A 13,553-nucleotide genomic window follows, 5' to 3' on the forward strand; every position below is an offset into this window, starting at 1 on the left:
TTTGTCGTCTTTGTGTATGCATACTTGGGTATGTTATCTGCATATGAACTTTGATGATATCTTTATTTTCCTACTACTTTTTTGAATTTTGGTGTATTAGACTTTTTATAGTCTTCAAGTTAAAAAGAAAAATCTAAGATCACGAGATGTTTTCATTTTCCTTTCCCTAATCTTACTGGTGGTGTGTTAATAATTGTTCAAGAAAACAAAAAGCAAAACATTTGCTCATGTTAGCTACTCTAATACAAGAATGTGAATCTATGAAAGTTCCAACACTGGAGTAAGATAACAAGTTACTTACCTGTAACTTTAGTTCTACAGTATTGGAAACTTAATAAATTCACATGCAACCCACCCACCTCCCCAGGGAAAGCTCGACCTTCTACATCTGTTATGGTAATCCTGTGGCACTACGGCTACGAAAATCTAAAGGTCTGAGATCAGCCTCACCCACTAGAACCCTCCTGAGAGAACCTGATTGGTTGATGATCTTATTTGGTCTCTTTTACAAAAAGAGGTGGCTATTTTACAAAACTGGAATGGGCCTATGCCTGGTTTCTCGTTTGTAATGGCTTTGCATTGCTATTTTTATATATACCGGGTACTCCCATCTCGACGACTGGGAATGATTCAAGCATGTGAATCTAAAAAAGTTTCCAATACTTGAGAACTAAAGTTACAGGTAAGTAACTTGTGTTATTTTCTAACGTCTTTCTTTGTAACACACTCTTCCTTTTAAGCGGTTCCTGATTGGCCACAGTTAAGGGCTATCTAGTGGCCTTGTTTGCTTTCATGTGTGCCCCTGATTAATCTTCCTGATTTAAGTCGCTATTGATATTTCTAAAAGTTTTTCGAACCTATTTTCTTCAACTCAGTGTATGGTTCCTGAATTGGATGTGAATGTCTTATTGACTTTCTTGATGGCATTTCTGTTCAAGACTTTGCATGGTTGCCTGGTTTAACTTCTTATTCTTAAACAGTTCTGTTGGTGGCAATTAGTTCTGCAAGTACAGTCAGACTTTCAGGCCCTCTCAGTTTGTTCACCCCTAACAGTCTTCTACTGAGGAGTTAGTCCTTCATACTTGTCTGACCAGTTTACCAAAGGTGCTATGTTCATTTCACATGGGCCAGTTTATTATCCTCCCATTTTTTGTTTTGGGAATCTATTGAAGGCAGAGGAGCCACTGCCTGTGCCAGACAACAAACCTGCTGTGTCTTCTGCATTGAACCTGCACATCCAGTCAGTGTTACGTTTTGTGGGCCACTCTGGAGCTTGAGCAATCCAGATTGTGACTGAATTAACTATTTTGTATTGGCTTATCCTTTGTTTAAAAATACTTTTATGACTTTTAGTCCCATCCTTGATTTCAGCAGATGTTGGTTCATTGACAGACTGTGCATAAGAGCGTATGTAACTGATTGTCATACTTATTATCTGAACAAACGAGGCATTGCTTATCCAAGTAGTCTAACACTCGTTATGTGATCAAAGACCATCCATGAATAAGGAACATGAAAAGAAGCAATGTTGTCACAAAGTCAATTGCTGGTTAACCATTTTGAATATGTACTTTATCGTGTATGCTTTGTTGGTGATTCAAGTGTGAGTCTTCAGACTAGCCAAATGTGTATTGCTTTGATTTGCACATATTTGTCACTGCTTACTTATTAGTCACTTGAAACTCATTTTCAGACTCTCGTTTTCCGGACAAGATGCAAACCTTCCGAGGAGTGAATACATCTGTGGTAGCTGATCGGTTTGGTGAGACTTTACCAAAAAGGCGAGAGAGGCCACGGAGGCGTGAACCTCTACAGCAGGTGAGAGTTTGAATGTGTGGGTCAGAGAGGTTCAACACGAGTGTTAATTTTTAAACATACACAGGGTAGTTTCCCCCTACCCCTTGCTATGTGGAGTTGATAGTTGTCTTGTTTCTTTACTTAGTGGAAAAACCGAGTTTTTCGTACAACCCTCACCAACCAGGTTTACCCCTTGGTTGCATACCTTTATTCTGACCCCAGACAGTATGGCTATAAAACAGGGGAATAACTTAGGCTTCACAGGGTTTAATGTGCCTAAATCCTAACGGTCGGCATGTTTCTGGCCTACTCCTGTGGCTATTATTAAGGACCTAGTATCTGACATTTGTATACCTAATATTACTCCTAATGTTGGTTCACTAAATCCAACTCAAAAGAAGTGCCTCAATCGCACTATAATACAGAAATATACTGTTGCAATACTGAATTAATACCACCTGATAATCCTATTGGGAATTATCTGAAATGAAAAAAGTAAAAGAACAATCATTTTAATATCTCCACTACTGCTAAATCTGAAAGACACGTTAGTGATAGATTCCTTACCTTAGAATATCCCCAGGCGTCAGATTGGATCCGTTAAATTTTGCGTAGCAATACCCCTGCACGCCGGCAGGCATCGTCCGCGGATCCACGTCCGTCGTCGGCGTCGTTGGTGCCGGAATGCCGTCGTCGGAGTACTTAGGCGCCGCCCTCGCGTGCTGACGTCAGTTCTTCTTTTTTCCGCGCCAGCTAGCACAGATCCGTAGAAGCTCTACCCCTTAGTCTTTTTTGACTAAACTTTTGGATCTTTTTGATCATTTCTCTACTCGAGTCTTCGACTCCGACGGTGCCGGTAGGGATGCCTGGGTTTAAACCCTGTTCCAAGTGCGACTAACGGATGTCGGTTACCGACCCCCATCGCCGATGTCTCAAGTGTTTAGGCCTCGACCATGACGACCGCACCTGCTCCGACTGCCGGGCCCTGACGTCTAAAGCTAGGTGGGAGCGGTCCCGCAAGCGACTCGAGCTCCGGCAGTGGGCCCCGCGCCGTTCCAGGTCCCGGTCCAACAGGAGGTCGAGGGACCGGTCGCGGGGTCGGAACCCTCGCAGCTCCGGGAGTGGACATCGGTCGTCAGGACCCAAGTCTTCAGGTAAGAGGCATGAGAGGTCGGAGAGGCATCATCGTTCCTCCGACCCACCCCGACGCTCGCGCAATGTGGCCGGGGGTTGGGGGACACCACCCACGCGGCTCCGACAGAGTTGCGGACGTCGCCGTCTGCCGCACACCTTCGGGTCCCTGCGCATGAAGCGACACCAGAGGAGGTCGAGCGGTATCTCATGGCCATGAGGTCCCTGCCTCCTCAGCCGGGTTCCGTGGCGCCTCCAGGCCCAACGGCCCCGGCTGGAGGGCCTAGCGGGTCGGGTGCTTCGGCTCCGACGCCGTCGGGTGCTTCGGCCCCGGCGCCGCCGACGACTTTGGTCCCGGCCCTGCGGGCGTCGCCCCCGGCGCCTGCTATGGACGCCGTCCCCGATCCTACCCTCGGTCCGGTTCCGGCACCAGAGCGGCGCCCAGCGTTGTTTGGAGATTTCTATATCCACGAACCGGCCCCCTCTGTTGACCCTGAAATGCAGGAGATGGGTGACTAGGGTGATTGGGAGGGGTCTGTAGACCCTCTGGCACAGGAGTGCCAGTCTCAACAGGACTGGACATATGAGCTTGGGGAGGCCAGTGGACTTGACACTTCGCCAGACACTGGATTTGTCTCTCCTCCCACCGTGGCTACGGAGGAGGGGGCTGCTTACAGTGTAGTGTTGACGCAGGCGGCCAAGGCCTTACACCTTGAGCTCCCCGTCGCGGCCGTGAGGACTAACCTCCTCACTGAGGTCCTTAAACCGCAGGTAAGCTCCACTGAGCATCTGCTGCTGTTTAATGAGGCCTTGTGTGACGTTCTTGTGGGCACTTGGCCCAAGCCCGCCACAGGTCCGCCTGTGGATAGGAACGTGGCCAGACGCTACCGCCCGGCCCCGGGCGACCCTTGCTTTTTGTCCACCCATCCCACCCCCGAGAGCCTGGTTATCCAGGCCTCCACTTCCCAGACCGCATTCCCGGCGGCTCCGCCCGATCGGGAATCCAAGAGGTATGAACAATTCGGGAAGAAGGTGTTCTCGTCCCTGAGTTTGGGACTGCGGTCAGTCAATACCGCAGGCCTCTTGGGCAGCTACACCCACACCCTGTGGGAACACGGTCGCGGACGTGCTGCCACATGTCCGGAGGAGGTCCGGGCTAAACTCACCCAAGCCCTTGCGGAGGGTCGAGATGCAGCGCGATATTCCGTCCGGTGTGAGCTGGATACCACGGACTCACTGGGCAGGGCGATGGCCACGCCTGGTTGAGGTCCGCCAACTTTTCGGCTGATGTCCAGGCCACTCTTCTGGACATACCGTTTGATGGTCGTCGCCTCTTTGGCGACAAGGCAGACCATGCGCTTGAGCGTTTTAAGGACTCCAGGGCTACGGCCAAGTCCTTGGGCCTCTCTACCCCACGCCAGCAATCGGGTGCCTTTCGCTCCTTTCGTGGCCACGTAAGGGGCACCCCCACACGTGCCACAAGCCACGCACCGCAGAACGTGGAAACCGCCGTGGCAGCGGTAGGGGACAACGGCGAGGCCAGTCCACACCTTCCCCCGCAGCACCTGCCTCAAAACCCTCCTAGTCCGTGCTTTCAGGCCCATGTGACGCCAGTTGGGGGCAGGGCAGGGTTCACCATCACCTCTTCCACTGGCGCACTGTCACGTCAGACAGGTGGGTGCTGCAAATTGTCCGAAGGGGCTACTCCCTCCCCTTCGAGGCAACCCCTCCAGCCATGCCACCGCAATTTCACCGCATGTCGGGGGATCACTTGCAACTTCTGCAAGAGGAAGTCACGGCCCTCTTGGCAAAGGGGGCCATCAAGCACGTTCCTGGGCCAGAAGTAGGGTGTGGTTGTTACTCCCACTACTTTCTGGTACCCAAGAAGGGCAAAGGGGGCCTACGCCCTATCTTGGACCTACGGAACGTCAACGGCTTCCTCCGGAAGGAGAAGTTCAAGATGCTGACTTTGGCTCAGGTCTTAGCTGCCCTGGACCCCGGAGACTGGATGGTAGCATTGGACTTGCAGGACGCTTATTTTCACATCCCCGTCCTGCCGGCCCACCGGCGTTACCTGCGGTACACGGTAGGTCACGAGCACTTTCAATTTACCGTGCTCCCCTTCGGCTTTACCAGCGCCCCACGGGTGTTCACAAAGGTGATGGCGGTGGTCGCAGCTCATCTGCGCAGGTTAGGGGTGTCGGTCTTCCCCTACCTCGACGACTGGATGTTGAAGGCAGGCTCGCCTCAGACAGTCGTCAGCCACCTCCAGACTACGGCCGACCTCCTGCATCTGCTGGGGTTCTCCATCAACATGCCGAAGTTACACCTGTGTCCCTCTCAGAAGCTCCTCTTCATCGGAGCGGTTCTGGACTCGACGCAGTTTCGGGTTTATCCTCCCGAACAGCGGGTTCGGGATATTCAGGCTCTGATTCCGATCTTTCAGCCTTTATCCCGAGTCTCGGTCAGGTTGACGCTGCGGCTTCTGGGGCTGATGGCCTCCTGCATCCTTCTGGTGCATCACGCCCTGTGGCGGATGCGGGCTCTGCAGTGGGACCTGAAGTTTCAGTGGACCCAGCATCAGGGCAACTTGTCCGACCATGTCTTGATCTCGGAGCGCACTGCAAGGCAGTTGCAATGGTGGCTCACGGACCGCGATTGGGTCAGTGGCAGATCCCTCTCCCTACCCCACCCGGAGCACGTGGTTGTGAAGGACGCGTCCCTCTTGGGCTGGGGGGGGGCCACATGGGAGAGGCGGAGATCAGAGGCCTCTGGTTTCCGGCTGAGTCCCGGCTCCACATCAACCTTCTGGAGATGCGGGCGATCTGACTTGCACTGAAGGCATTCCTCCCCTCTTTTCGGGGGAGTGTAGTGCAGATGTTCACGGACAACACCGCTGCCATGTGGTACTGCAACAAAGAGGGAGGGGTGGGGTCGTGGACCCTATGCCAGGAGGCTCTGCGCCTCTGGCAGTGGCTGGAACATCAGGGCGTGACCCTGGTGGTTCAACACCTGGCAGGTTCTGTAGGAGAGTGGGGTCTGCAATCCTATGGTCACCCCAGATTTTTGCTTCTTGCTTCACTGGTTTACGACTTTCCCTGGCTGTGGGCCTGCGAATCAGACCCACAGCCTAGCTGTTCTCTCTCTAAATTGACAAGCATGTACTTTAGGTGCATTTACCAAATGGTACTGGGCCACCTTATCAGTCCCTGTACACAGGGCATAGGTGTACCCAGGGCCTACCAGGGGCTGAAACATGTAATATGCCACCCCTGGCTGGCCATCTAAATCTGACACAACTGGCTGCATGACAGCTGGGGCAAGGTGATGTAAACACCCTTTGCTGTAGATATAGTATACCTATATCTAACCCTAAAATGGACACATATATTCCTATCAGTCACTCCTATGGAAAGCCTTATCAATCCTGAAGGCAGAGTGCTTGGAATTATGGGAGATGGTGCTCTAGCATGAGCTGAGCCCGTTTGCAGCTTGCGGAAGCAAGTCCTAATAGCTGTTCCATGATAACGCTATACCGTATACTCTTAAGTGCATTATCTACCTCGCGGTAAAATGCTAACTCTGGTATAACATTATCAAAACATGTTGAGTAAGGTGTCATACGATTTGGAATACTACCCCCTCCCCAATTCTGCCGATGGGGGTAGCATTCCACCCTTCTAGAGGGACACGACATGTATGTAACTGTGAACCCCTGTTAAAGTTAACTCGAGCCTCAGTATCACAAAATGGATGCTGCCACCACAGACACAAGTCTGACCTGCTGCTGGGAGTCCTTCCAGCGAGGATGGCTTGGACAAAGGGTTTCCTGCCTTGAGAGGTGCTAGCACCACCCCAGACAGGATTTTGTGTATTGAGGTAGGGAGGCCTGAAAGGAATGAGACATGCCTGGGGCACACAAGGTGCCCTGTGCATACACCGGTTCAAACCAGTTCCTGGGGGCATCCCATCCCCAGCTCTGGCGGGAAACCGGACATAGGATAGGGGGTGTAACCACCCCCCTTCCTGGTCCCACCCAGGGGAGGGGCTTAGTCAGTAGTTATTCTTTAGGAGAATGAAGGTAGGAGCTGGTCCCATTCCAAATTAGATTATCCTGAACTATTCATCACGAAGAAACTCTGGCCTTCGACGTTCTTCTCCACAGAAGACTGAAGAATCTCCCTTGTGGACAAGGAGTGTCCACCCTGCAACTGCAGGCACCATCAAGCGTCCAGCGGCTTCTCTTTGTCGTCTTCCCTCGAGGATCCAGACTTCAGAGCCCGACGAGACCCGGATTCCCAGACCTCTCCGACCTCAACCTGCATCTACAGCAAAGCTGAGACCCGTGGGTGCGACGAGACACGTGGGACCGGCCATCTTGAACGAACCTGCACTTCGCTTCCAGCACGACTCCCGAGGTAAACTCGACCAAGTGCTGTGGGGACTGAGAAGCCCCAGCCCCGAGCAGCCCCTGCACCGAAGATCAGCCCTCCAGCATCCACGAGATCTGCGTGGGGCCCTTCTGCTTGGTTCCTGCTCGACGCGTTGTCTGGTCACTTGCCGGCTGGCTAGTGGCCTCCTAGATGACGAACCTGTGAATTTCCACTGCTGATCTGGTTGCTCCAGAATGGCCCTTGCTCCCTTCCAAAAGAGGGGCACCCCGGACTCTCCTAGTCCGCACCAGACGCTTTTTCCACTCACCGCGTGGGTTGCCTTTGCCAAGGCCTGTTGCCTCCAATCCCAGACCCAACACTGCCGACAGCGAGAGCCTGCGTGGGACAGCTCGTGCCTCCATCCTGGTCGTCGAAGACACCTCCTGGTCCACGTGGCTGCCGAGTCAAGCGTCCACTCTTCACCTGATCGCGACGACGACATCTGGTTCCTTCCTGGTTCCACTCCAGTCACTGGCTAGTGACTGAACATTGTCCTCTCTGCTTTCAGTTCTCCTTCTTCAACAATCCACCCTTGGATTGCACATCTTCCTCCTGGTCGCCTGCAGCATCTTTTCTTTCAGGCTCCATAGACTTCAACGCGAGAACCCGACGCACTTTGACACCTATGCACCTGCAGCCCGTGGGTGAGGTAACGAGAGCATTTCGGTGCTCAAGGGTAGTTTAACTGTACTAGTGTCCAGTTCCACAGTCGTTGTTGTCCTATCTAGTCAGGATTGTCCGTACTCACCTTTTCTTTTAACTGTACTGTCCATAGACGTTGTTACGCATCTCGCGTGTGAGTTCACACTCTGCACACGCGTTCCGTGGGCCTCCTATTACTTACCTGAAGTTAGTGTAGCGTGGTCCCAACGATCCTACAGCCTCTGGACAGCTCCATTCCGATTATCGACTTTCACATTCCACTTACTTAGTATATGGTTTGTCGTGCCCCTAGGGCACCATTGTAATTTTGTGCGACTCGTAGTATTCTTCGTAAGAGATTGTCATGTGCTTAGCCCTCTGACCTCATAAAGAGTTCAGAGGTGTTGTTATTAATAAATATACTGTTTATTTTCATAACAACCTGTGTGGTGTCCTTTCACTTGGTATTCAAGGGGTTATATTGTGGTAAAACAGCTGGCTTCACATGCCAAAAGAGTTTAGCCTAAGACTGCTTTGTCCATGCTACCATAGCTGGTCTATAAGGTTGACTTACAACCAATCACCATAAGGGTTGCTTGAACTGATACAAGGTGATCACTAGAACTAGTGAGCATCATATATCAGGCCAACTTCTCACATTGGTGTGCAGCGGTTGGGATTTGAGCTTGCTGTTGTTTTTACCACGTATAATCTTGAAATATCATTTGAAAGATCACATAAGGTACCTAGGTACATATAACAAGCTTAGAAATACTCTGAGTTCTACTGAACCAGCTGTTGTAGTAGAAAGGGCCTAGCACACCCTGACTACAACTCTTAGCCAGGGATCAGTAGGAAAACCCATAGTGTAGGTAAGTGCATCACTTGCACCTCACTAGAAAGCATGTCTACCCATGGAGAGGCTTCAGAGACTCCCCAAGTGGTTAGTGACCCTCCACAGGTCCTTTCCAGATATGCAGCTCTCAGTTTCCAGGAGATGAGACAATTGTGTACCTCCAGGAAACTAAAACAGGGTTCTAACCCTACCACTCCCTTTCTGTTAGGTCTCTTAGAGACATATGATGCTAGAAAGGCTTCTCATACAGATGGGAGCATGCCAGCCTTAGAGGGTACCCTTGGAGATCCAGACTTCCCTGAAACAGAGAATGTAGAAGAGGAGGAGGAAGAAGAGGAACCATCTGGGGATGAGGCAGACAATGGTCCTGAGTTAGTCAGCAGACTTACAAGGGCCAACTTAGACCTACATAGGGAAGGATCTGGGGGACCCCCAGTACTGACCCTGAGCAGGCCTAACCTTGGAGTTAGAAGAGATAGATCTCATTCTAGGAACTCCAATACATCTGTGCACTCTCATGCCTCTGCTCAGAGGAGAAGGACTTCTCCCCAGAGGAGAATGACTTCCCCTCAGAGAAGAGAGCATGAAGCAAGGATGAGACAAGCTAATCTGAGGATTCAGAGGGAAGAACTTGCCCTTGCCAAAGAAAAGCTTGCATTTTCTAGAGAGCAACAGTTGAGTGGGGTTTTCCCCACTGGTGGCAGCAATATCCCTAAGGATAGAGACAGGAGTTTTGATAATAGACACCTGAGTAAAATAGTGCCCCCCTATAAGACGGGATGATATCCACAAGTGGATGACTGCTTTGGAGAGAGCCTGCAAAGTACAGCAGGTACCCCAGAGTCAGTGGGCAGCTATATTGTGGCTCTCCTTTGAAGGTAAAGGTAGAGACAAGCTTCTCACTGTTAGAGATGAGGATGCTAATGATTACCAAGTCTTGAAACTTGCTCTGATTGATGGGTTTGGCTTAACCACTGAACAGTACAGGTTGATGTTCAGGGATACCCAGAAAACTCAGGCTCAAGATTGGACTGATTTTGTTGATTGTGCCACTAAGGCTCTGGAGGGCTGGGTACTGGGAAGTAAAGTTACTGATTACACAGGATTGTATAATCTAATTATGAGAGAGCAAATCTTAAATAATTGTCAGAACCAGTTGTTGCATCAGCACTTGATCGACTCGGATCTGACCTCTCCCCAAGAATTGGGAAAGAAGGGAGACAGATGGGTCAGGACAAGGGACAAGCAGCAGAACCAGAACCAGGGTGGTGGCCAGAAGAAGGCAGACCAGAAGGGTAATGAGAGTAAGCAAAATGACCAGAAGTCTTCAACAGGGCCCCAACAACCTAAGGAGGGTGGGTCCCAAACTTCCCAAAAGAAGAAGAATGATGGTCCTAAGAAACCATGGTGCCAATACTGCAAAAGTAAGACTCACTGGTTTAGTGAGTGCACCAAGAAAGGCCAAACTCCTACCACTACTGTCCCTAAGACACCTGCACCCCCTAGTACAGTTAGTAGTGGTAGTGTACCTCCCAAGGCTATAGTTGGGTTAACCCTGGGAACTGAGGTGGGTTCTGACTTAGTTAGAATTCCTACTCGGGCAGTTCTTGTTTGTACTGGGGACATGAATATGACCCCTACTGTAAGTCCTAGTACTCTGGGCAAATACAGGCAAACGCCTTTAATCAATGGAAAAATGGCTCAGGCCTACAGGGACACATGTGCCTGTGTCACTATGGTGAAACCAACATTTGTGGACCCTGACCAGCATCATGCTAGGTTCAGATAACCTAGTGACCAATGCTAGCAATGTCACTACCAATCACAGTATGGCAATTGTTAATTTCTCCTGGGGAGGGGTAACTGTCCTCAAAAAGGTTGTAGTTAGTTCAGACCTCCCAGTAGATTGTCTTTTGGGCAATGATTTGGAATCCTCACTGTGGTCAGATGTGGAGTACAGGACTCATGTAGAAATACTAGGTCTCTCCTCACATGTGCTTGCTGTGACTAGGTCACAGGCCAAGAAATGCCCAGCTGAACTAGTGCTGGATCCTGGAAGAATGACCCAGACACTACCCAAGAGAAAGAGCAGTAGCGGTAAGGTTGACCCTTCCCCCCTGCCTCAGGTTGAGGATCAGCTCTCTCAGGAGAAAGACCCCAAGACCCCAGAAGGAACTGTCCTAGAAGAACTTGAGCCTGAACAGGTTGAGTTTCGTGGGACAGGGGGACCTTCCAGGGCAGACTTGAGACAGGCACAGTTAGACTGTTCCTCTCTTGAACCCCTCAGACAACAGGCTGCTGCTAAGGCTGCAGGGAATGCTACAGGTGCCCATAAAGTTTATTTGGAAGATGGACTCCTATACTCTGAGGCAAGAGACCCCAAGCCTGGTGCTACCAGGAGGCTGGCCATCCCCTTGTCTCTTAGAGGTTTCCTTCTCACCTTAGCCCATGAGATTCCCCTTGCAGGTCACTTAGGCCAGAACAAGACTTGGGACAGGCTTGCCCCACACTTTCACTGGCCTCATATGTCTGAAGACACTAAAGAGTTTTGTCGCTCATGTGTCACCTGCCAAGCCAGTGGCAAATCAGGTGGCACAACAAAGGCCCCCCCTTATACCACTACCTGTGGTGGGGGTTCCCTTTGAAAGAGTAGGGATTGACATTGTTGGACCAATGGATCCCCCAACAGCATCTGGGCACAGATTTATACTGGTGGTAGTGGATCATGCCACCAGGTATCCAGAAGCTATTCCCCTTAGGACCACTACAGCTCCTGTTGTGGCCAAGGCCCTACTTGGAGTTTTCTCCAGAGTGGGGTTTCCTAAGGAGGTTGTCTCTGACAGAGGTGCAAACTTCATGTCAGGATACTTGACTGCTATGTGGAAGGAATGTGGTGTCAATTATAAATTCGCCACACCCTATCACCCACAATACAATGGGCTTGTTGAAAGATTCAACAAGACCCTCAAAGGGATGATAAAATGATTACCTGAAAACCTCAGGCGAAGATGGGATATCCTTTTACCCTGCCTCCTGTTTTCTTACAGAGAGGTCCCACAGAAGGGGGTTGGTTACAGTCCTTTTGAGCTTCTGTTTGGACATCCTGTACGAGGACCCCTATGTCTTGTGAAGGAAGGATGGGAGTTACCTCTCAAAAAGCCTAAGCTTGACATAGTGGACTATGTACTTGGTCTCCGCTCCAGGATGGCAGAGTACATAGAGAAGGCATCTAAAAACCTTAAGGCCAGCCAAGAACTTCAAAAAGCTTGGCATGACCAAAAGGCTGTCCTAACTGTGTGTCATGCAGGACAGAAGGTGTGGTGTTGGAGCCAGTGGCCCCAGCAGCTCTCCAAGACAAATGGTCTGGACCCCATACCATCATTTAGCAAAAGGGAGAAGTCACCTACTTGGTGGACATGGGAACTCCCAGGAGCCCTCACAGAGTACTTCATGTGAATAGGCTCAAAGCATTTGTCAACAGGGAGGACATGGGCTTGCTCATGGCCACAGATGAGGGGCAGGAGGAAGAGAGTGACCCTCTCCCAGACCTGCTCACTCAGAACCCTGATGATGGGTCAGTAGATGGAGTAGTCCTTTCTGACAGCCTCACTGCTCATCAACAAGAGGATTGTAAGCAGGTCCTTCAATCCTTCAGACAAATGTTTTCACTGACCCCAGTCAGACAAACTGGTGCACCCATGAGCTGGACACTGGTGACAGTCTGCCTATAAAGAGTAAAATCTACAGGCAACCTGACCACGTCAGGGACTGCATAAAGAAAGAAGTCCAAAAGATGTTGGAATTGGGAGTCATTGAACCCTCAGAGAGCCCTTGGGCTAGTCCTGTAGTTCTAGTGCCTAAACATCACACCCAGGGTGGTAAGAGAGAGATGAGGTTTTGTGTAGACTGCAGGGGTCTCAATGCTGTCACTAAGACAGATGCCCATCCAATGCCTAGGGCAGATGAACTGATAGACAAGTTGGCTTCTGCAACTTTCTTAAGTACATTTGACCTAACAGCTGGTTATTGGCAGATCAGGTTAGCTGAGGATGCCAAGGCGAAAACAGCATTTTCTACCCCAGGAGGTCATTACCAATTTGTGGTGATGCCATTTGGTTTGAAAAATGCACCTGCCACTTTTCAAAGGTTGGTGAACCAAGTTCTCACTGGGTTGGATGACTTCTGTGCAGCATATCTAGATGATATTGCTGTCTTTAGCTCCACCTGGGAGGATCACCTGATCCACCTGAGGAAAGTTTTGGAGGACCTGCGAAAGGCAGGCCTCACTATCAAGGCTACTAAGTGCCAGATAGGGCAGAGTCAGGTTGTGTACCTGGGCCACCTTGTGGGTGGAGGCCAGGTTCAACCACTGGAGAGCAAGATGCATGCCATAAAGGACTGGGCTCCTCCAACCACCCAGACACAGGTCAGAGCTTTCTTGGGCCTGTCTGGTTACTATAGGAAGTTTGTCAAAAATGATGGGTCCATTGTGACACCACTTAATGACCGGACAAGCAAGAAAATGCCAAAGAAAGTTCAGTGGACAGTTAGCTGTCAGAAGGCATTTGATGACCTAAAGCAGGCCATGTGTACTGCACCTATTCTCAAGAGTCCTGACTACTCCAAAACCTTCATTGTCCAAACAGATGCATCTGAGTTGGGTGTGGGAGCTGTTCTTTCTCAACTGAATATTG

The 13,553-nt window shown here is 50.5% G+C and overlaps 1 protein-coding gene across 13 annotated transcripts in view; it reads left to right on the top strand.

Annotated features, from left to right (window-relative positions):
- The window catches only part of PRRC2A (proline rich coiled-coil 2A), a 1,857,131-nt gene that overhangs the window by 1,216,515 nt on the left and 627,063 nt on the right, over positions 1 to 13,553 (top strand). For all 13 annotated transcript variants that reach the window (XM_078645954.1, XM_078645958.1, XM_078645955.1 and 10 more), the window contains exon 18: positions 1,694 to 1,818. In XM_078645954.1, coding sequence (XP_078502080.1) covers positions 1,694 to 1,818 — 125 coding nt within the window. The remainder of the gene's footprint in view (positions 1 to 1,693; positions 1,819 to 13,553) is intronic.

This window comes from Lissotriton helveticus, chromosome 5_1 (genome assembly GCF_964261635.1).
Source record: "Lissotriton helveticus chromosome 5_1, aLisHel1.1, whole genome shotgun sequence".
NCBI lineage: Eukaryota > Metazoa > Chordata > Amphibia > Caudata > Salamandridae > Lissotriton > Lissotriton helveticus.